This window comes from Spea bombifrons, chromosome 6 (genome assembly GCF_027358695.1).
Source record: "Spea bombifrons isolate aSpeBom1 chromosome 6, aSpeBom1.2.pri, whole genome shotgun sequence".
NCBI lineage: Eukaryota > Metazoa > Chordata > Amphibia > Anura > Pelobatidae > Spea > Spea bombifrons.
The window spans coordinates 35,554,853-35,580,567 of NC_071092.1; the positions used below are offsets into that span (position 1 = coordinate 35,554,853).

The 25,715-nt window shown below is 35.9% G+C and overlaps 1 protein-coding gene across 1 annotated transcript in view; it reads left to right on the forward strand.

Annotated features, from left to right (window-relative positions):
• The window catches only part of DPYD (dihydropyrimidine dehydrogenase), a 325,720-nt gene that overhangs the window by 186,083 nt on the left and 113,922 nt on the right, over positions 1 to 25,715 (forward strand). The window contains exons 12-13 of the mRNA XM_053470008.1: positions 5,129 to 5,313; positions 5,852 to 6,067. Of these exons, the coding sequence (XP_053325983.1) occupies positions 5,129 to 5,313; positions 5,852 to 6,067 (401 nt within the window). The remainder of the gene's footprint in view (positions 1 to 5,128; positions 5,314 to 5,851; positions 6,068 to 25,715) is intronic.

The window sequence follows — 25,715 nt, forward strand, 5'->3', positions numbered from 1 at the left end:
CATCTGACAGTAGTGTTTCCTAATGAGGTTTTTAAGCTTATCAAGGAAAGCAGTGTTAGAAATATCAAGAGACAGGCTGGCAGCTTGCTAACAGAGAGGTTGAGATTTGTAGCAAGCAAATTATTTACTGGTACAGAAGTCAGCTTATCAATTGCGTATATATATATATATATATATATATATATATATATATATATATATATATATATATATTCACTGCCTAGAGGCATTGGGGAGGTTGTAGAGAATGAAGAGACAGAGACTGTGTCATGACCAGAGGGTACTGTAACAGTTTTTGTCATTTTTGTGCTTTATTGCCCTAGAAGACTGTGTTCTAGAAAAATGAAAAGATGATAGAAGTTTTGTCACATATATATGGTAGAATATGGGGAAAGCATTATTCTGTTCTTTTTTCATAAATGGAAAAGCAGCTTCTGCAGTATTCTCTGGGACAGTAAACTAATAAACTAAAAATATAAAGAAAGAGGCGCACAGTCTAAACAGCATAAATGGCATACACATACATGTAAAGAAACAGGTACTGGTAACTGCAGTGATAGTATTTGTAACAATCCACAGGCGTTCCTGGAATGACACTCTCTTTTGGGGACTAGTGTCTCCGCTTGGAGATTAGAGACCACGCAAGGGCAGAGACTAACTGAGCCTCTGCAGCCAAGTAGCCAAAGCACAACAGGAAATGGGCTGGCTAATTAGCAGGTAACCAGCAAAAAGGAGGGATAAAAAGACTGCTTGTTAGTATCAGCTGAGGTGTTCTTTTTTGCTGAACTGAAGCAAGTTGTGGAGCAGGGGAAGGGTGAGAACCCCAGCACCTCATAACAGGACACTCTCTGTAATGTAAATAATTTTGTATGGGGGCTTTGCAATCAGCCATAAAATCTACTCTGCTTAGCCCACCCACCCTCAGTACTTGTGGTCGGTTTCAACAACACTCCTTCAAATAATCTATATAATAAGACAGACTTGGATAACTAGTAAAATGAGGCAGCTCCAATGAAGGGGCAAGGAATCCATCTCCCCACTGAGCCCTTATACAGGGGAACTTTATCTTTGTGTGTATGTATGTACACTATATGGACAAAAGTATTGTCCTTATTGACCAATACACCAACAAGGACACCAATAGCTTCCACTCTCCTGGGAAGGTGTTCCACAAGATTTTGGAGTGTTTCTGTGGGAATTTTTGCCCATTTAGAGCATTTGTGAGGTCAGGCACTGATGTTGGTCAAGAAGGCCTGGCTCACAATCTCCATTACAGTTCATCCCAAAGATGTTCGATGGGGTTGAGGTGAGGGCTCTGTGCGGCCAGTCAAGTTCTTTCACATCAAACTCATCCAATCATGTCTTTATGGACCTTGCTTCGTGCACCACTATATGGACAAAAGTATTAGGACCCACCAAAATAATAATTTGTTTATTGCGCAGCAACCTATAAACAGCAACCTTTTAGATCTGAAAATAACAGACAGCATCCTTGGCTTATAGCAGACACATTAAAGTGGAGTTGCTAGCAATTTAACGTGACCTGAATCTGTGTCAAACATTGAGAGCTGTCAAAAATACATTGAACAAAAACTCTACCAACTTGTAATTTAACCCAATGTTGGCGTACGTAATAGACAGTGCTGTAATGCATGCATACTAGGCATTTTATTTTGAACATGATCTCATTATCCCTGTTAATTAATCCATTCTGCCTTCCCTCCAGTCTTTTGAGGTTACTAACTACTCCAAATGATTTTTTGGAGTCTTTAGCAGTGTAGAATGATTATGTCGAGTGTACAGATGGTTGATAATATTAAGAGTCATTGTCTGCTTCTGTGAATTCAAAATGACAATTCATTTTTTATTTGCCGCTAAAATACATTTTTAATCCATACAAAAAGAAAAGCTTGCAACATGGTATTTTTGATCTCTTGGAGCTCTGGGTTTCCTCGCTGTCTAGAACATATGTAAATATTTGCTTGTTACTATTCATGGAAACCATAGGATATCCTTTATTGATAAAGTGAGAAATATTCTGTGCAGTGAAGTATTCATTTATCACTGTTGTGAGTATCTCATTCTGCTGTTGGAAAAAGCATGTACCTCAGGTAGAAATACATCCCCCCACATGAATACATAACAGTAATGCTACCCTGGTCCTTGGTGAGGGGGAGCATGGCTGCTAGCCTGTCCCAAACCCTTGTGTCTGTCCATCCTTCTTATTGAGAACTACTCACTACAGTGTGACAAACTGGATTAGAATCTCATGAATACCCCTGATTGCCATCTTGGATGATTAGGTCCCATGGTGTGCCACTTTTCAATAGGCCAGTTACAAGGAAGACCTCTGAGTACTGTACCAAGCTAGCCTTGCCATAACATTCAGTAAAAGGCACAGTGTGCCTTTAAGACATGGTAGTAAAGGCGGTGGCCGCGAGAGGGGCACTTACCCTGGATGACCAGGTCTAAGGCAGCGGGCAATGTAATTATATCATGATGCCATGTTAACTCCATTTTGCCATCAGGATCCGACATAGACCAAGTGGGACCCCAGGCAAGAATATTCTCTTGATACCCCCAAATTATTTTACATATACAACAATATTTTATTGTGTTAGTTAATCATTCTATTTTCTTTAGGCTCAAAATAGCAATAGTAATGGCTAGACTGTACAAATACGTAAATAAACGGTGCCCTAACAACACATACATACACACGCACACTCACGCTTGCCCTTACAAACAAACATCCTGCCTTACACTTACTCTTGCAGCCACATGCTTGCCCTTAGACACATTTGCCCTAACATACAAACACTTTCACAATACAAATATACTACCATTTCTCATTATCTCCCCTGTTTCTTTATCTCTCTTCTTTTTCCTTCTCACCTTCTCTTTATCTTTGCCTATCTCTTTTATTTCTCTTTATTTCTTATTCCTCATTATCTTACCCCTTATTCCAATTCCTCCCCTTTCTTATTATATTCCCCATTTCTCCCGCTTCTTTTCTTTCTTCTTAACACGATGGTGCTGTGGTAGGTGCGCAAAATGTGTTCCTACAGACTCCTGTTTAAGAGCTCCCTTGTGGTGTGGGCGGCTTCAGTCCTGAGTGCCAGGATATGACATCATAACGCAGTGCTCAGCATCCATCATGTATGAACAGACCTCACGCTTCCTTTAATTTTGGGTGGGTTAGAGGGAGATCCATGATCTCTCAAACTTGGCCTGCTCCTTCAACAGCAGGTGCCCCCTTATAAAGGACCCCTGCTGCCTTGGCCACCTGGTATTAAGAGTTTAAAATTTGAACAAAACACCAAATTTGTGTGAAACCACAAAATAAATGCTTAGGGAAAAAACGTTTTCTTCTTATATTGTTGTATAGAATTTTCACCAAAATAAATATGTATAGATATTTTTCTGTAATCAGAATTATGTGATTACTTGGAGGCCAAAGGATTTAAGCTCCATGGGCCTTCTGATTTATAAGTTGTTAACTCAATCAGAATGTATTGTTGAATACCTGTCATCTGTCCTAAATTTGCTTTCCTGTTCACTAGATTGTAGTTTTAGCATTTGTCCCAAATTTTTATCCCGTCCTTGAATTTTATTTTCTTTGCGTTTGATTTGTTTTTTTTTTTTTTTTAATAAAAAAACCCCCCATAAATTAACATTAAAGTAGCATTTTTGTGAGATTTTGTTGTATTTTGCAAAATAGTAAAATTCTGGGTGACAAAATGTACATCTTGATAAACAGGTCATATCGCCAGTGCCTACTAGGTATGCAATGAAATGCTAAAAATAGATTCAAAAACAGTATTTGTCCTTTGTGTTGCATTTACAATTGTTTACAAACAATTCCTGTACATGACGACGGATATCCCTGTTTCACTTTAGTCCTTACATTTTGGTGGCGTTTAAAGAACATAAGGGGTTACTGTAACAAATTAAAACGTTCTCTGACTCAGTTTTAGAACAACAGAAAATTATAATTCTGAAATGAAAATAAACATAATATTTTCTCAGTGTCCTTACTGTGTAAATTCTGAGCTACATCATTATTTTATACAGATTCCCACTAGTTGCTTAAACTGGGATCATGTACACATGCACACTTTTTCTCAGCAATGTGTCCTTACTGGAACCAACCCATCAATAGGGTTCATATAGTTCTCTATATACCTGAAAGAATCAGTAGTTAAGATGTATAAACCTGGACGCTTGAGAATGTTTGGATCTTAGGTAGCTTCCCATTTCCCCTTTTAGTAAAGGAACAGATAGGTGCTAGCCCCTATATTATTAATCATGTGCTTTTATTTTGACCAAATTATAGCCTTCTGATAGAGTACTATTTCTGCATAACACAACATATATCTTAAATTAACCATTTTCTTAATTCCAAACAAAAAAACAATTAAGTCAAATAGTGAATATAAAATATCAGATATTTTCTTCCAAATTAAGAGTGAGTAAATTAGAGAATGTTCTGTGAAATTCAACATATAGATGAACATATTAATCTTAGTCTGTGGTTTATAATCTCTTACCCTTCTATCAAGGACATGGGATATGTATTCAAAGCAGCAATTCACTGTGATGGATTAAAGAAAAAAAAAATGATTATTTTCTTTGGTGTCCTTTGAAACTTCTGCTCCCTTTTTCTTGAACCTTGTTATTAATGTATTTTTGTCGTTTCCATTTCTAAAACGTAAAGTCCCTAAGATTTTGTATCCAGCTGATAAGATTAAACACTAAGGTCAAGACAAATCTGAAATTTATTTACAATGCATTCGTAATTGGTAATCAAGAGCCTGTTATGAGTTTTAATAAGAAATCATCACAACATATTTGTTTGTGTTTTTTTTATTATTATTATTTTTGCCTATTGAAAATGTTATTGTGAAGGTTCTTTAATCTCCCTAGTTATTAAGTACTGTTTAAAATATTCAATAATAAATAATAAAAATATAAAAAGGCATTGATGAACAAATTATATTTCATTTCATTGCAAAGGTAAGATTAATTAAACTTTAATTGTCCATTCACACCATTTACCTTTTTTTCATTCACTTATTGAGCATGCTTCGGGCTTTCTCCACTTATGTATTTCTTTCTTTATTTGCAGTGATAAATGCAATGAAGTCTATAAAGTTTAACAGATGGGGTCTACCTGAAATCAATCAGGAAACAATGCAAACCAGTGACCCTGGAGTGTTCGCTGGGGGAGATATTGGAGGTTTGGCTAATACTACTGTGGAATCCTGTAACGATGGAAAACAAGCATCGTGGCATATACATAAGTATATACAGGTAACTAAACAAATGTAAATACAGAAAAGTAACACACTGACAACCTTTTTTATTTGCAATCATTTTCATGCACTAATTCTTAGGAACGGCGGGCAAATGCTTGGTACAAACAGATGATAAAAGTGACCATTACAGTTTAAAGTCAAAATGAAATGCATAAAGGAAAATCAACAATCTATGTATCTGTATTAATACGTTTTATTGTTCACATATGCTGGAAATAGTATAAATTCCTATTTATTAAAATATCTTTGAAATGAGTAATGGCTTCCTAATTTGGAAGTCTTAGAAAGAGGATACTTGATTTGCTGTCTTTCAGAATATGTTCTTCAGCCATCTTTGAAAAATCGGCTTTAGTTTAGAAGTACAACAGTTTTACAGTTTTCTATTATCTTTTCATGTTCTAGATAGTGTAAACTAGTTCTAGATAGTGTAAACACTCCCATGTTGGGTTGTGTTCTATTTTTCTAATAGTCTCAAAGTTGGTAATATAGAATTGTAAATAAATAATAAATATATAAATTATTTATTTTGACAGAGTTCACAAGGTGTGTCGATTCCTGAAAAACCTGAGCTACCACTCTTTTATACACCAATTGATTTGGTAGATATTAGCGTGGAAATGGTCGGACTGCAATTTATGAATCCTTTCGGCCTTGCAAGTGCGCCTCCTACTACTAGCGCTCCAATGATTCGCAGAGCCTTTGAGGCGGGTTGGGGATTTGCAGTAACAAAAACCTTTTCTCTCGAAAAAGTAAGTCAACTCAATTTGTACTTATTGTGAGTAAAATATTATTTTGTAGGAAACTGAATCTAGTACCGAGGAGTGTGTTCGTGTCAACACATATGACATATTTCCCAAGGATCAGGACTAGTCTCATTGGCTAGCTCTGCATTGCTGTGTTCGGTGCGGTGTTCTGCTGCTGCCTCAAGACTCCTTAGACAAAGCTACATATAATAAGCATAAGCGGTTTTCTTTGTGGAACTGTTAAGTACCAGATTTAGATTGTATAATGTTTGCTTTTATTTCGATGTGAACACGTAATTCTGATTAATCAGAAACATCTGCTTTTACTCTGCTGGCGACATGCATTGATTTGTGTGGCTGTCACTTTCGATAATCAGCCACGCTGCTTTCATTACTTGCACTCAGTGATGTGATTGCACAGACAAAGTTCATGGCAGATCTGATTTTTTTTTTTTTTTTAGCTATTTTTTGCCTTCACCTCATTTAACTCATACAAAGATGGCACTGTGATTATGTGCAAATTAAATTGCAAACTAAAAAGCTATACTGTACGAATGTATAGAAATCTGGTTTATTGTTTATCATCTAGTTTAAAGGCAATGATACTCTACAATTAACCAGTATATATTTCATTTATTGGGAAAATATTCAATTGTATGTGCACATCTTACCCTATATGATTGGAAAATTATGGGAGGCCATTCTTAAGTGCATGTATGATTATATATAATCTACTTTAGTGTCTATAACCACATAATGTTAACACTTTCCCTAATAAACAAATGTGGATAGAAAAAAAGATGACACTCTTGGACATGGATTTAACAGTCTCCACTCCTATAATTAAGAATGTCCCTCCAGATATCCGTTCATGTATTTTGTCCGCTGGTGGCGGATCTAGTGACTTTCCCCTTCAAGTATACATCTCGAGTTCCCTAATTTCTGTTTTCATCCAGTGACGAAAAATGTTTAGACCAAAAATGATTATTATTTTTTACAAGTACTCAGCCATGTTACTTGTGTCTTCAGTTCTAATTAAAAAAAAAATGGAGACAATTTCTTTAATGAGCTTATTTTCAAATTTTCAATCGAAATTACTGTAGCATAACAGTAAATGTCTTAGAATAATCTGCATTAACATTTCTTGTCTTTTTGAAACACATTCAGAAAATTATTATGCACCATCTTCCATCCGTACACACACTTTGCCAGCTGTAACCTCCCCAAACATTTATTACTGGCTCATATGCTCCGATTTTTAATTTTTTTTCTCTAGTAATGTAGAGGTTATTAGTGTACACTACCATACTTTTCTAGGCTTACTAAAAATGTGTATTTTATTTTATAGAACTCATATTACCATGGCATATTAGTGTCATTAAAAAAACAGGTAAAAGAACAAAACCTTAGATGGTAGTTTTGCAAAAATATTATAATAATGGGGCCAAGCTGTTTAAATGTTTTATTTGTTTGCAGTTGAGCTACTTAAAATTATAAATAAATAAATAAATATATGTATCTATATGTATATAATATATACATTACAAGCTAAAGTACCTATACAAAATTAAAACACTACCATGCTCAGTCGAAAAAGCTATTTAAAATGTATTAAAAGGAGCAGACTTGACATTTGAAATTCTGATGTTCCTATTAAGAGAAAGGTTATTCTATGGAGTTTTGTTATGATATAAAATATTAAAATTTCACAACAGTTTTGATGGAGTACAATTTGCCTAGCTTGCATATAATAAAGAAATTAAATGCTTACCAAGGGACTTGAGAGAAAATTAGAGACCTGTCTAAACATCTGCTTCAGGTTTTATTATCCCGTCCTGCCGACATCACCAGTCCCTCATTGTTGTTTAAAGATTGACGATCTGCATTTTGGTGTTATATATGTTGTACGTATATTTTTTTTCTCTCTTATTAGTGAGTTTAACAAGACATTGATGATCAAACCTATTTTGTTATAAAAATAATCAGCTGAGTAATTTCCCTTTATTTATCTGTGCTGGCAATTTAGTGCATTGTTTTGGATCTCATCTGTGTTTTTTTTTACCACTGACATTTGTAGATAGCAGATTGTGGTCTAATATGCTGTAACAAAAATAGAGCATTGACTTTAAGTGAAATGCCAGTTGATATCTCAGCAAACAACAGCATTTCTTTTTTTTAAATTGTTATACGGATACGGTGAAGAATGAAATCAGTTTAGTTTTAAGGAAGACAAAAGGATCAGATCATTAGTATAACGGTTACGTGGTCAGGCTAGGTCCAGTATAAAATGCATATGTAGCATATAAGTGAACAGAAAGAAAAATGAGAAATTGATTGTTATTTAAAATATGTGAAGTGCCAGTGGTTCCTAACCCTAGTTCTGGAGGACCACAAAAAAGGCTGCAGGTTTGGGATATTCCAGCATGGGCACAGGTATCCCAATTAAAGCTTCATTAAATTACCTGACACCGAGAATTTATTACAGTGATGATACACAGAATTTATTATTTTTGGCTCTAAGTAGTAGTCTTGTCAAAGTGCACTATTTTATTAGTTATTTGAAATTCCAAGATGGAGCGCTATATAATCACCAGTGTGAATAAATGTAATTGAAACTAATATTATAAAAAGGAATAAACTTTACCAACCCCTATGAAAGGTGTATATACAAAGTAGAAGTGTCTTATCCTTTTTAACTGGTTCCCAGGCCACAAGTAAGACAAAGTTTAAATTGCTTCAGAAAGCTACCATCTTATTTAGACAGATCTGGTGGTGATAGGAAAAAAACAGATAAAAAATGGACAGCGCTCTGATTTAAAAAAAAAAAAGAAAAAAAAAAAAAGCTGCAACCCGAAATTTGCGATCGATATAGTATATTTTTATCATACCAGAAAAATTAAATAAAAACAACCATTAATAAATAGTTCATATAAAAGTACATACAAATATATTGGCAGAAAATGAATAGCAGGAAATTGCACAATCATGTAGCAATATATTGCATATACATAAAAAAGGAATAAACAAATAAGCTCACTTACACATGTGAAAAAATGATTATGATCCTAGAAGGGAACACTATAGAAAACTCAGATTATATTATAAATTTGGCCATTGCAGTGAGGGTAATAGCTGTATAAAAACAATTACATTTTAGGGGGGAAGTCTATTAAATGAAGACATTTTTCTCATGCAGTCTAAGCTTTGTAGTCTTACTGGAGTGCCCTTGTGGCCTCCAATATGTAGGGAGAACAAGCCGCCCATTTATGAAGACCTTATTCCCCCATGGCCTTCACGAAGATTTGAACCCGTTAATGACAAAGCCCGTACATGTACAGGCTCAAAATGCATTGTTTCCAATGGGTTTAGGGACCGCCCATTGTCCTTAAGGGGTTAAAGTGCCACTTTCAGTGATGTTCTTCTGTATTTTTGATATATTTTTGTTATGATTATGGCTATGAATGCCTAATAATTATGTATATTATATTTACTACAAATTATTGTAAGGAATGTAGGAGATATTTTATTATATATATATATATATATATATATATATATATATATATATATATTTATTTTACGTGTTACAACCTCTATTGGATGCTTCCGCACTTTATTCTGGGATCTACTGAGTTGATAGCTGATTTGTTTTCTCATTGACTCTTGCTCGTGTGGCTGTTAGCTCCACCCCTATGGGGGTGGTTTAATTAGCAAAAATGAGGGTGGTGTCTCTGACGACCGCCTCTGTCTAGGGTGTATAGATTAATAGTCACTTGTTTGGGGGTTTATCCATGCTTATTCATGCAGTATATTGCTACATTGTTGTGGAGATTCCTAATATTAATTTCTGTCAGTATCTGTATGAATTATTAATACAAAATATTTACTAATTTAATGATTGGTTTTATTTAACTTTTTCCACTTTTTTTATTAGTTGTTATTACAACTGCTGCAAAATTAGTACTCTGTACTCTTTTGCAGATTGTCCTCTCTTGGTTGAAATTTTCTTGTCGCTACATTTACTCTACAGGATAAGCATCCAAGAGCGGGGTTTGCTGTGCATAGGGATGGGGCTGGTTCCAGTTAACTTTTAAAGGGGCAGGGTTAGTAGTTTGGGTACCCTAAAATGATTAAAGATCATCTTTATCCAGAGACTTTGACTGAAACCATACCAAGTTCCCAAGTGTCAACTCAGATTAGCTACACTTACAGGGCGAGCTGAGGTGACCCTGCATAATTATTTTAAATAAAACAGATATGATATATATATAATATATGTATATCAAACTTGTTATTGAATTAAACACTTATAGCAGACCATTTATAAATATACTTACCAAATAACAGGTCTATGTGTTCACTAGAATAGTAAATTATATTTCTATTACTATACTGTAACCAAATTACATTATGTATTACTCACAAACTGTTGATGAAATGCAATTTTTACTAACAGTAGTGATAGACTAACGGTTTATTTAACAGTCATTACTTATTGATTAATTGTGTCTTTCTAAAGCTAAAAAGAAATATGACTTTCCTCCCAGTGAAGAACACTTAAATCAGCTGAAACTGCATCAGTTTAGGAAGGCCATAAGGGAAAGATTATCTCTTCTAGATGCTCTGCATAATTAGTGTGATTATGTTACAAAAATCTGTTTACCAAGTGTTTAATCGTTAAAATATCAAGTGCTTTTCTAAATTTTACAACTAAACATTGCCATGCATGTCAAAGCACTCAGGTTACCTTGTGTTTTCTTCTATTGGCATAAAGCTGAAATAGATTTTGTCAAGGTCGATGGTATAAAGTAAAGCTAGACAGAAGATAGACCTTGGTTAGCACATTAAATATTTCACAATATTAAGGTTCCGTTTTGTGCCCATGGACAAACGTTATGAACCTTTTTTTTCTGCTTACTTGAGGAGTAATACCGTATGTTTAAAATAGATTTGTCAAGTTTCCCAAGTCCTACATTTTACACCTCTGTACACCGTATGAGGCTGTTATAAGGTGTTTAAAGATGGCCCACCTACTTGGTATCGTATGAGGAACCTTTTTCTTGCCTTTTGCTAGGATCTGTGTGATTATTCTTCCCTTTTAACTTAAAACTTACATTTTGATTTTCCTTGATTGGTCCAGGAAACTTTTGCAAAGGTGGATCATGGAAAAGGGAGAAAAAACTTCAGAAAAGTTAATTGATCAGTTAATGCTGGCTCTACCACAGATAACAACCAATCTCAGTGTGCATAACTTTTAATCTAAATAAAAAGTTATAAACAACATTCTATAGGTAGTTTTAATACATAAACCCCATGTAATTTTCACATTGGTCACAACATCCTTACTGCTTAATATTATCAAAAAAAGTGAAACTAGGAATGTGTGGGGTAACATTAGGTGCATTCGGGAGTGCATTAGGGAGGTAACATGATTCAAAGTTGTAAAAATACTCACATGATTTGACATTTTTTAGCTTAATGTTCAATGTGGGTATGCTGGCTGTTTATTGGTATGTCAACTGGTTAATAACCTCACCTAGACTATAGACAAAATGTACATTTTGTTTATTTTTAAATTGGGTGTAGTGGGTACCACTGTTTAATAATGTATCATTTTTGTATATAAAACAACTGGTTATATATTGGGTTCTGGGGGCCTTTATTTTGTTAGGAAGTCATACGATTTGCAGCTGCCTTTATCATGCCATTATAAAAATAATCTCATATAGTATACTCTTGGTTGCCTGGCTTCATCTTTAAAATATTTTATCCTTGGAATACATAACACATTTGGAAACCTCCACATACAGAAGTTACACATTCAAAACTTTGAAAGCTTAAGCAAAAAGATGATGAGAAGGAGGTCCTTGGAAAGTAGAATATGCTTTCTTGACATGTTTCAGATCTTCAACTCTTCCAGTAAATGCTGATAGCGGAGCATCCATATGGAAATTTGAGGGTAACAAATACAATTAAACTTGGAGGAAACTAACATATGGGTTTATATATTTGCATTTGCGATTGTACATTTTGAGGTGACTATTACATGCTATTAACTGTCACCATGTTCAAAAGAAAAATAGGAAGGCAAGAAGTTATATATGTGTTTTATAAATACAGAGAGCATTTCAGAATTGATTTGAAGTGTTAAATAGAGGCAATCATGAGAGAATACAATGTTAAGTGAAGTAAAGTTAAATGAAACATAGAAACAAAAATGACAACAATATAACTGTTGAAATAGGATTCTAAAATACATATTTAGCCCTGGAAGCAGTACGCAGCTAATGTTTTATTGCATTTAAGTAAATATAAATCAATTCTTAATTTACTCCATTAGCTGATATTGGTGGTGTTTCTCAGTATTACATTCTGTGTCATCATAGATGCACATATGTTTAAACTCTGATTTCCAGAAAGGTCACACCATGTGGACCACCTAGTTCCTTGTAGAGCAGTCTGGCAAAGGATGCATCTGAAGGACATTGCTATCTTCCTCTGCAGTCTGACTTAATTTTCACATGTAATCATCAACATGAACCAGACCACATTGCACTTGACAAGTGACATAATCAATCAAGTAGAGGACATAAGCTTACACAACTCTGGTTGATGGCTTCAAATCTGGTCACTTTTTGTTTTGTAAAATCTACTGAACATGAAGGTAATTCTCTAAGAAAAGTTGGTTGTGGTGAAATTTGAGTTTTGATCCAAATTCCTTATTAATTTAGAAGTGTTTTTCACTAATAAAAAATGAGTACACCTGCAAACATGTAGAAGATCTGCAAAGTTTTTACTCAAACTGCCCCCAGTGTGCATTAAATCAAGATGACTAACCTCATAAATAACACTTTGATGTTAGAGAATCACCACCAAGTGACTTTAGACCTCCACTAGAAAGTATTTAGAACATCATTATGGAAAGAACATCATTTAGAACATTATTGTGGGCTATCAGGAAAACTAGACACTGTAATTGCTGAAGCTGTGGTGCAAAACAACTCGATTTGTAAAGATTCCTTGATTTCGATGACTCACTCAATTTATTTTAGAAAAAAAAAGTTATTGTGAGATTAAATACAAAATGTATCAAAATGTTTGTATATCTGAATACTAAAGTCAATACACCTTTAAAGAAATAATGTGAATTTAATGGATGATGTTTCTGAATTCAGAGTAGAAATAAAAATAATTAAAAATCACACAGTTTCCCAAGCTACAGTGACAGATAAAATGTGCTACATGCTTATTAGTAAAATATTGTTAACTAATCTGTTCCACTGTCTGAAGCTTTTTGCTTTTTTGTGTCATGGAATTTAAACAATTAAACACCTGATGGACATATTAAAAGACAACATTTTCTCAGCGTGAAACTGCAGAAATGCCACTGTGCTCTTTTCAAAAACATTCCCTAGTGATAAAAGCCTCTTGGATCACAAACCCAAGCTAATACTTCAAACAACCAATATGAAGTCACTATATGTTTATTATTGATGTTAAAGAATGTTAAGATCATTCTAGGTAACAAAGCGTTTATGCGCTTTTTTGACAGAAAGCAAAATGATCATAGATATGATAGATCATGATCAAAGGTAAATAGACATGTGCAAATGGGCCAATAACAACTTGGGCACATGTTTCAGTTCTTGGCCCATTCGTTTGCGGATTTTTACATTCGGAAACGACGCCCACATTCATTCTCATTCACTCTCTCTTCACTCTCTCACACTCCAAAGGGTGAAATGATGTCACTGGAAGCTCTGCCATTGAAATTTGTAATAGCTTATCTTCGGGCAAAATGAAAGAGCTTCCAGGTACACCCTTTCCCCTGATGGTCCAATGGGGGGACAGAATATCACCAGAAGCTCCACTATTTTTGTAGAAGATCACCAGGAAGTGCGCAGAGATGCGTACGATGAAAGAAGACAGAAGAACAAGTAGATGCTAGAGAAGAAAAGAAGCTGAGGGATGTGAAAGTGGTCGTCGGAAAAGGTAGGAAGACATTTAGTGTGCATGAGAGAGCGTCAATGAGAGTGTGAGAGAATGTGAATGAGAGTGTAAGCAGATGGGAGTGAGTGAGCCTAAAAATGTGAACAGAAATTTTGAGCTATTTACTTGTGGGGAGGTTTTGCCTCTTTAGGAGATTTGTACAAATTAATGAAATATGCATCCGAATTCACAAATCTAATCTCTAATAGATTCTTATACAATTGAGGAAACCTTTGTAAATGCAATGTGTTAATCAAAGACTAAATGAGCCAGGATTCAAATGTTCCTACACATTTAGATAAACGAATTCATGATTACATGATCTCATTTCATTAGTCCATCCTTATCGAAGTGACCAAATTCGGTACTAAATAAGACCATATAACTTGTAGGTCATGCTCTTAATTTTGCAGAGTGGTTTCTTATGTCACAGTCTATGTGTTGACATGGAAATGATGACATTGTCCCTTGCATATAGTGTTTTACCTGTCTGTGCATGTATTTATTTGCACCCTGCTGTATTGCTAAAGAGGAGTGTTTTGTAGTGCTTTTAATGCAGCTTATTTTTAGCAATAGTAAGCTATCATACAGTATTTCTGTTTGGTGCTTAATATTGTAGTTGAATTGCAAACCATGCATTTCAACTAGGTTGGTCACTAAATTAAACATTAAAATTAAACATTAAAAATATGCTTTGCCACCTTTTGATGGTTGGGCTTCCAAATGAAGGTGGTAGGTCAACATATGTGCAATGTTGAATTTCTTTTTGAATTTGTATGTCGTTCGCCTCCTGGCTTGATATTTTATTTATTTAAAAAGGAGAGGAAATGAACAAAAGGGCATAGGACGCACTAATATAACTCTGCATGGGGCCACATCATCTTGAAGCAGTTTTAGATTTATTGTGTACATACTATTTTCTAAATCACATGTCATAGAAAAACATTTATATACCCATGCCTAATGCAAGACACAGATAATAGAAGTCTTTACTGTAGTCAAAAAATCACCACTTGAGTTCTGTACCCTGAGATGGTGGTAATTTTTCTCTTTTCTCAAAAAATTGCAAAACATAATGGGCTCTTTTTAAAAACCATGTGTGCTCTCAAGTTTTCAAAAATGTGAACGTAAGTCAACTTTCATTAGCACTCGCAAAAACAATCTGTAACTTTAAAATTTCAGTGTCTAATATAATGATGCTAATAGTCTAAAGCCCATCCATGAAGATGGGAAAAAAAGCCTTATGATAACTTAATAAAAACAATTAAAGTACTATAAACATTTTGTACTCAGCTGGAGGCAAATATCTGGTATGCCAATAGAATTTATAATAGTCAATAAAATCATTGTTTGTACCATTTACCTGTAATGTTATCTATGTATTAGGTCACAAGAAAAGGTCATTTGAAAACAATATTGTTTGGCATTTTTAAGTCCGTTCATGGCTGTGCCAAATGATATCCGGTAAACAACCGAAAAATTGGAAACGGGAGGTATTGATTTATTTTCTACTGTGTTTGTAGATCTTGAGAAATAATCACTGTTGACTGTCCTGTATATTGTTGCACGGGGATTAACTAGGGAGAGGAAAGGTAACTTGTGTATTGGAATGTGCAAACTAGAGTACGCTGTCACAGCAGTCAATAAGATCTGAGAGGTGTTGACTAATTGGCTGCTAATTACACAGTAAATTGTCTAATTAAGCTGATGGTTAATTAGCGTGCGCTTGCACAGCAGTCTTGTAGAATTTTTATCTGATGTCAGTTGGCAAACTGGTAAGAACTGGCAGAGATAATGCCTGAAAAGAACACTTTTTTAATGGCTGACAGAAGTTGTAGCTAAGGGTTGTCATATGTACAATAAAGGTTTTATTAAGTTTCCACAGCTTTACAATAGTAGCCATGTTGGGAAATGCATCTTATCGTCAAGCTTGGTAAATTATCCTAACTGCTTTGTGTTAAAAATCTGTGTCAGACAAGTAGCTGCTATCCAGATGCATGATTTTGCTACATAAGGGGTGTCTGAAATGTAGCACTTGCCTGATGAGAGTCTGAATCTAACAGTATACGAAGAACGACATTTCGAATCCCCTCTTCTGCTGTATTTCCAATTCCCAAATATGGCAGCAGTGTTAAATTTTTTATTTTGAGAGATTTGTTTAATTTTGTAGAATTATTTTTTCGTAACAGAATGTGTTGCCGAGCTGGATTAAGCTGAAAATAAAACCTGCTGTTTTGTTGCTTTCTTTAAATTATTCATCTTAGCTCCAACGGACATTACATGGATGTCATTATGTTTAGTTTACAATTAGAGACAATGTAATTTGCTGTTTGTTTTTGGAAATTACTATTCCTCGTCTTATTTATGTAGATAAACTCCATCCAATCAGACATGGCATTGTTGTCCAACTTGCAGTTTAGGTTCTGGATGGGGGACTTATAGAGTTTGGATGATGCCTGTCCCTTCTGAAAATCCCACGTGTTCTACTGTATTATCAAATTAGTGTTTTTTGTTCTTCTGCTTCATAATGTTATATGCTTCCCATTAAGAAAAAAACACTTAATAAATTAAGAAACATTATGCCTGATTATACCGATTGGAACCCCAAAACACAAATTCCATTCCAATTTCCAACTTTTTTTAGTCCTACAACAAATATCCAACAATGGTCACTATTATTATATTTTAACCCTTTGAGTATCAGTGGGATCCACAACATGCCCAAAGAAATACAATCTAGTGTTAATGAGTCCTAGTGAATAAACTCAATATGTTTTTGAAACGTGGCAGTTACTCTCCATCTGGACTGCCAGTCTGAAATGTGGAAAACATTATCAAATTGTAAGCAATATTTCTCAACCATGACATTTATTTTCATGAACAAAATTATTTGTGTGTCATAGATGATTATAAAAATTGTCAACTATGGTCGATTTAGCCTATTTCTAGTTTCCCTATAGTTTGAAATGCTTCTGATACATTGAAATACTAAATATTGTTATGACGTGGTAACAGCTGTATGCCTTTATTAGACACATTAACATATTTTAACACTGGTTGGAATTGTGTAAGGTCCTTTGAATGCATTGATGTCATAATAGGAATTCTGAAATAAGAAGGGCGTTCGGGTCCTCTGTCCAGTGATAACAGTAGTGAAAAGATCCCTTTGCAAGTAAACAGTAAACCAAAAATAAAGAAATAAAAAAATGATGATGCATTTGTTCTAATCTTCAGTAGTATATATAATAATAAATGCCCAAGTATATAGGGAAACAAACAACACACCTTTGAGCAAATCACTTCAGTTTATGTGGTTAGAGGTGTGATATTTAAAAAAACAAGTACTCTGGGTATGGAAAATAACCCTAGGATAAAATTTTTAAAAAATCAATTAGAGCATCTATCAAAGCTCACCAAAGGATGTTTTAATCATTTTGTAACACACTTAGTCATTTGTGCTATGAGTTAAACGTACAGCACTGTGAAATGTGTTACATTGTTTGGTCTTCACGTGTTGATTTTGTATAACATTTACATTACATTTATTTATATTATGCCAGTAGATTCTGTAGCGCTGTTACATTTTAAATGTTTTGTTGCCTTTTGCTTACAATATTTAATTTTAGATATTCCTAAAATATTTCTGCTTATGGTAAAGTTGGTTTAGCAGCATCATCTCTGTTATATATTGCTGTTGCTATAATATAATATGGTATAATATGTTGCTATATAAACCGTAAGAATTCAGATTTTGCAGATGTTGAGGTGTTCTATGTTGAGTATATGGCTTTGCCCCCAAATTATCAATTGGGCAGGCCCCTCTCTTGCCACCATCCCTGGCTGCTCTGTTTTGATAGATGTAAAGTAATTCATACTATGAAAAATATGTGCCATTTAGATACATTAAATCCTTATTAAATATACAATATCTTTTGTTAAGTATCATACTTCTTTGTTCCACGATTATATTACTGGCAGTCCTGTAATTCTTAATTTAAATCCGATATGGCAAATACTACAGAAAAACTGAAATGACAGAAGAGACCTATTTTTTCAGCTTATTGAGATGGATGTGAACATTAATAAATTGCTACAATAAACATTTTGTCAGTGCGTAAGGAGCCGATGAAAATAAATGACCAATCTCCCCCCTTTAAAATTTACATAAATAGTATCACAAAAAAAATTATTACAAGTTCATTTATTTAACGGCAGCCGGTGTGTCTCCAAAAATATAATATGTTAAGTTCCTTCAGCTGTTGCTCTTAGTGCAAATGAGAAGTTAAAATGTAAAATAAATTTTAATGGAATATTTTGAATGCAATTAACTTGTGAGTATTTTGGATATGTTCTCGCTGCTGTGTAGTGGCAGACAAAGTGCTTTTAGACTACATATGTTAGAATATAATCATCACAAAAATTACTATATTTGCTTAAAAAAGAATAACAATATTTTGTTTTTCTTTCTGTAGCCGGTAGGCCAAAAACTGGCAACTAACATTTCCATAGAAATATTTTTTATAACTAGGAAGGCAAAGCTCCCATTTTTTTAAGTAAAGAATAACGCAACTTAAAAAGAAAATTCATGTATAAGCAGCATGATGCATCTTTAGAGTCTTTGCAAATTGTAAGTATGGGAAAATAATTGTGCCCAGAATTATTTATCTAGAGTTTTGCAGCCTCGGGTGTTGAGTTTCTAATTCATAATTTGTTTATTCCATGAATCGTTTGAAGTTGCCTTTAACAAACTTCATTATTATTAAACCGCAAAGGTAAAAATGTAACACTAACCAACAACAAACATAAGGAATGAATGATGGGAGAGCGCTTGGCAGCATACATCAAAGCATGGTACCCCTGTCTGGATTGCGTGCAAGACTGTACTGGAAATAAAAATCAGCTCTATACAAAATCTAGTGCACACATTATTCTCAACCAATTGTCATGCACTCAAACATACACATCATATACCACCACCCTCAGCCCTCTCACACCCAGCTGTAAACATTACCCCACTTTCTGGTACGCATGTCACATTCAGCCGTGCACACACCTAAATGAATGGCAAGCCACACACTCAGCCACAAACAAATCATACTCAGTAGCACACATTAAACCACTTTTCAACCTTCATACCACTCTTAGCCACACACAAAGAGTAGACTCATCCAAACACACAGGGCCAGCCCTACCATGGAGCAGACTGGGGCAATTGCTCCAGGCGGCCCCAAGCCCTTTTTTTAAAAAAAAAGCGGAGGAGAGAAGGGCGCCGAGTGGTTTTCGCTTACCCGCTCGGCACCCCTCTCTCTCCGTTGCGAGCCCTCTAGCTCGGTCTCGGTGCCGGCTTGTAATGCTGAGCGCCAGAAGATGACGTCATTTCCGGCACTCAATATTACAAGCCGGCACTGAAACCGAGCAGGGAGACTCGCCGCAGGACTGCTGAAAGGTAAGTACAAAGGAGGATATATGATATATAATAGGGATGGAGAGTAAGGGTAGATTATAGGGAGGGAGAGTAAGGGTAGATAATGGGGGGAGCAGAGGAAGGGTAGATAATGGGGGGGGGTTGGCACTTTAAACTTCGCCCAAAGCGGCATTATGCCTTGGGCTGGCCCTGCAAACACACTACACCGCTCTCTGCCAACCAGAGCATCCTCAGCCGCACTATACCACTTTTGTGCACACACACTACAAAACTGCAAGAACATGAGATCAAACCTCTGTTAGCACCAAAACTGCTATATCTCGTCTATGGCCACTCTCAGGAGATAGCCAGCTTCTGAACCTGACACAGAACAAGCGCCCTACAGGGGAATACCTGGTATCCTTGTAGCAAATCTGTCCCCAATCATCAGGATTAATGTTATGGATTTCTCCCTGACACCACAATATAAGCTTGCTATTGTGTCATTTAGCAAATGCTTATAAACATGCGAGACAAAGTCCCAGATGAAAGCATGTTTTATTAAAAAGAACCAATGTATAACACTGAAGATCATCCTGTGAAAAACGAAATTTATTATAAAGAGCTTATAAGTAAAAGTGAAAACCAACGTTTTCTTTTATGGCCAGACTGCACCAATGCTGACAGTGACCATGAATTTAAATATGAGGTTGTAAGTGGCCTCTCTTGCAGCAATTAATAAGGGTGGTTTATTTATATATGCGTGGGAGTACATGTGAAAGTATGAAACCCACATTTACCTACTTGAAATTTATAAAATTGTAAAACAAAAACACCCAGAGCCATGTATATGCATTTAAAACTATGTTAAAATAAAAATATATAAAATGGAACAGCATATCACAGGAGTCCCAATAACCCCAAGGCCTGACTATTGCACTCCTTCCTTCATGATGTGGTAAGGATAATTAATGAACTTAAGGTAGTACAGAGCCCTATACCCCCCTCACCCAGCATAAAGGGTTTTTTCAATTCATCAACATGACTCTCCCAGTTGAGTAAATTTCTAAGTGTTCAGAAGACAAGTCGGCAATTGTAAATTGACCTTCTCTTGCCCCCTATCCTATGCCACCAGACCCACATGTTAAAAAAGCGGGAGTTCATATTGTTACATTATACAGAAGTAGAAGTGGAAATCTAATTCAGTGGCATTTTAGTGCTTCGGTGAAAACAAGTCTTTACAGCAAAGCTGGGATGGTGAAGGCTAAACAGCTTGGAGCTCACACATCACGTGTGGCGTCACACACTCCAGGACCTGATCTGCCACTGGTGTGGAAGTATTAGTAAATATGCAGACCTATGGGGCTGCTGGCCCAACCATGCATTTGCCCGGTAGGCAAACTAGCCGGCCTGGGCTTGCTTTACAGCTTGTCTAGGAGTTTTAAATTAACATTAAACTTTCTTCAGTGCCTTTTCTTACACATTACATATAAAAACAGTTGATGTTGATGATATAATAGAACAGGCAAAAGAGCCTAAGAAACAGTCTGTTTTTAGCTGGAATAGTAGAGAGAGAAATACCTTTAAATGATTGACCTTGACGATGATGTGTCTTATTCAACTACACTAACTGCGTAAGTAGGTATCAAACAGAACACTGCTTACCTTCCTCTATACTTGCAATAGTGTTTCATACAAAGTAATGCCCAAGCCTGCTGTACCACCTGCTGTGATACAGAGGAGTTCCTTGCTACTCTGTTAAATCAAAAAAGGGACCAGATTGTTTGTTCTGCATTACAGGTTTGAGACTGAAATGTCATTTGAGTTCCAGATATAGATAAGCAAGAAAGTCTGCCATACAAGTCTGTCAATCAGAGAAGTCAAACTGGTGATGTAGTTGGTTGTCAAGTTGGACACCTCTATTTTTGTTTAGAGCCCTGAGTCAACTCACATGCTTCTTTGGAACCGAGTTGACTTTGTTGAGTTGAAGGCCTTTTTCCCGGTTGACTACCACTTTCACCCAAGCTGATGTTCTGTGAGTATACGACCTGCGATATTATTCAAAGGCCAACATGATGGATTATAACATTATCTCACAATGTATTTATAAAGCACCAGCAGAATCCCTACCTCTATTACAAAAAAGAAGTTGACACTAACAACAATATCAAAAAAGTGAAAACATTAAAACACAATAAGGCATTATTTTGTAAACAGGGAAGAGAGGCTTCCTTTGTGAGCTTACAATTTATTTATGGAATCTAATGGAGCCAAAGTTATCAATGTACATTATACTATAGCATAGCAAATGTTATGATATGAGGCAAGTGTGGAGAAAGGGTTTACAACCTGAATTGTAAATCACCTAAACCAGGGGTGTCCAAGATTTTTCTGCAGTGGGCCACTTCATCAGAAATGCATGTGTGCGTGGGCCGCACTCATTTTTCACTGAGAGAAAATATGGCCTTGTAGCTTTATAATGTATATTAATACAGGGTTAATTTGGCGATAATGAAAAAAGTAGTGGAAAAGTTTTTTTGATCAACTTTTATATGTCGTTCTATCAATACTAAATTACATAAACAGTAAAACAAAGTCAGTCCACAAACCATTTAAAACAAGTTTAGCCATTTTATGGAAATAAATAAAATAGACAGAATTTTAACTCATCTGCATCGATGGATATTAGATAAAGATGACATCAGTGCTCGGCAGATAATATAGGATAGAATCTTATGTGATGGGACTGGGAGTAGTCAGTAAACTAAAAAAAAGTAATCATACACGGGATGCCTGAAGCCACAATTTAGTACCACTAATCCTTTTTAATAAACACAAAACCTTTACTTTCCCTCTTTCTGGGCCAAGGAGGGCGTTTTATCCCTGTATAAGAAAAAATTTAATAGTTCTATTTATTCCTACAGTAAGTAAAGTGCCAGGAAACAGATGACCAAACACACACACCAGGACAGACTTTGCCACACCGACATACAAACACACACACCAGGACAGGATCTGCCACACAGATGCCCAAACACACAAACACCAGGACAGGCTCTGCCACACAGATGCCCAAACACACACATACCAGGACAGGCTCTGCCACACCGACTCCCAAACACACACACCAGGACAGGTTTTGCCACGCCAACAGCCAAACACACACACCAGGACAGGCTTTGCCATGCCGACACCCAAACACACACACACACACACCAGGACAGGCTCTGCCACGCCGACACCCAGACCAGGACAGGCTCTACACTGCTTTGTCATTAACTGCCCCTTTTGCATTTTTGCCCCCTTGTGTGTTGATGCCCCAGCCAGGCCCCCTTTACTATTGATTAATGTCCCCCACAGCCTTGTGTATTGCCCCCTTTTGTGCATTTGTGCCCCCACACCATTGTGTATTGATGTCCTCACCCCTTTTGTATTGGTTAATGTGATGCCTAACCACCGTCTTGTCTATTGATGCCCCCACTGCCATGTGTATTATCCCCCAGCCACACACACCCCTGTACGGCGGGCCACACGTTGGACACCCCTGAACTAAACTCTACAATTTCATGTGACAATGAAGGGGCAATCTTCTGGAAAGGACTTCCTATGGCAGGGACTTTTATCTAAAATGTCACTTAAGTACAATATTTTTTTCATGAAGAACACGTTTGGCAAAATATTTTTGAGATTATGTATTTAAAGTGGTTCTGGTGCAAAATAACAGTGAATCAATCAGCAGGAACATTCTAATAGTCGCCCTTTCTAACAGAATTAATCTTAAGACACTTCCCTCAATGTGCTCTCCTTTTTTTAAATTCTATACCACTGCAAAAAGAGACGTTTTTCAAATACTTTTAGTACTCAACCATTTCCGAAATAAGTGTTTTGTGTATGTGTCAGAGAGAGAGAGAGAAAAAAAAACCATGTACCCTAGGAGTTTGAATAATTCAGGATATGTTGCAGTTCAACTTCAATTAATATTTGGCTCTGCTTCCTATTCTTGGCTTAATAGAATGTAAATAGAGGCACAGAACAAAATTTTCTATGTAGTTCTACAAAATTAAGATGATTTGATATGCAACAAAGAAAGCATACATCCGACTGCATTTACATACCAACTTACACCCCCACTGTTTATCTGCACCCTAATTACTTAATTGTTCTAAAGAATAGCTTATTCTTCTATGTTCAATGCCACCGGCAGACAGACCTAATTTGCAGCTGCACTGTAACAATGAAAGGTATTGGGAAAGAGATACAGACACAGGCATTTTACCTCTTGCAATAAGTATCCAGAGATCTCGAGGTCGGGATCAAAATAATGGCTGTATTTTGTGTTACAGCTATAATGTTATTATAGTATTATTATATATAATATATTATAATGTTATACAGCATAATCCTGACACACACACACCATTATATATATAAGATATAAAATGTCATTTTAATTTATGACTGTCTAAAAAATGGTTATACATATGGGGAGTTTTTATTTTAATTCTGGATAATCCAAAATTAAACATAAATTGTTTAAGAAGTAAGAAGTTTGAATTTGATTCTGGAGGGTATGGGGAGTCAATGGAGCCATTGGCACAGTAGAGCAGCAGATGAGAAAAAGACAAATGGCCAAATTTGGAAGATGTTTAGGTAAAGGTAACAGATGAAGAAGAGAGCAGAGTCAAGTGTGACACCAAGGCATCGTGGTCTGTTGGTTGGATGGTATAGTGGTCAACAGTAGACAGAGGGGATGGCAGTCTTGTTGAGCATCATGTAGTGTGACACGATCCATAGTGCAATTCTAGAAATACAGGCTGAGGTGAGTTAGAAGAGAATGTGAGAGGTCAGGAGATGAAAATGTAGATTAGGTTGGTATAAGAAGCCAAAAAGAAGATATGAGTTGTTCAAGGAAAGAGGTGTCAATGGAGAAGAGTAAAGGCCCAAGAGCTGATCCCTGGGAACACCAAGGCAGACACCCAGGATCTTTAGGAAACCTGATTTATTGGGAAATAAGAGCAAGTCAGAAGTCAGGGACCATTAGCCAAACAGCATGGTCTCCATCTCCCCACAGCAATAGTAATTTTCTCCAGAAACTTCACCAGTTTGTCAGAAGTTTGCCGGGAGGTTATGTCCCCATAGATGTGTATGAATAAAGAAGAGAGAAAAGACAGAAGGGAAGAGAAAAGAGAAGACGATGTAGAATAAGAAGATGTGAGACACGGAAGTGGTCGTCAGAGAAGACATTCAGACAGCATGAGAGAGTGAACGAAAATGAGAGGTAGAGCCTGGTAGAGTAAGTGGAAGTAAATATGAGTGTTGGACAAGACATTTCGGTTGAGAATTTAAAATGCTGCCCAATTTTTGTCCAAAACAAATGGGCAGGAAACAGAATTCGTTATCCAAGAACTAATGGGCCAAAAACTAATCAAATAATTTGTCCGAATCATGGTTTGCCCAATTGCATGTCTACTATACATGTTTTCTTTATTTACTAACACCTATCAATGAGAAAAGGAAACATGAAATATCTACTTCATAGTCTCCAGTTTTAAAAGCAGCATCTTTTTTTAGAGGTTTTCCCTTTGGTGCTGTTAACGTATTCATTTAAAAAGACAGTGTGCAAGGGAAGCAGTAAAAATGTGCAACCTGAGGTTTGAATTATTGATTTTTCTCTTTTTTGAAATATCGAAGCAGTATTCGGAATGGACTGTCTTCTGTCTGAGGTTGGAGAGGTAATGAGATGTCCAAAAGCTACTATGTAGAACATTTTAGAGACATTTCATCCTTTTTTCTGTTCCTTCTGACTACTCGCTGATAGAATATTGCATTTGTCTTTCTGCAGCAAAGTAGCACATAAATTGGTTGGTAAGACTGATTTTGTCGAATGTTAACATTGAAACGCGTGACTTCAGATTATACGGTATTATTATGCTATATAAATAGTAGGAGTCTATAGGACTAAATGGCACATGCACTCAAACAACCAGGGAAAATATGGAAAAATGGCCAGTTGTCCCCTGGCTGCTGTAAAGATCTGGGGCCACTACTTAAAGCATTTGTACATTACTTGTAGCTTCACGTATAGTCTAAAATAAGAAGGTTTAGATATTTATATCATGTACAAATTGAAATAAGTGTACTTTAGTCCATTTGGTATAGGAGAGCATCATTTGCCCTTCTTTACCAACCATACGGGGTTAACACGGTACACACTACGCAGCAGCTTTGGCACCAAGACTTTAAGAGCTTTAAGGACTCAAG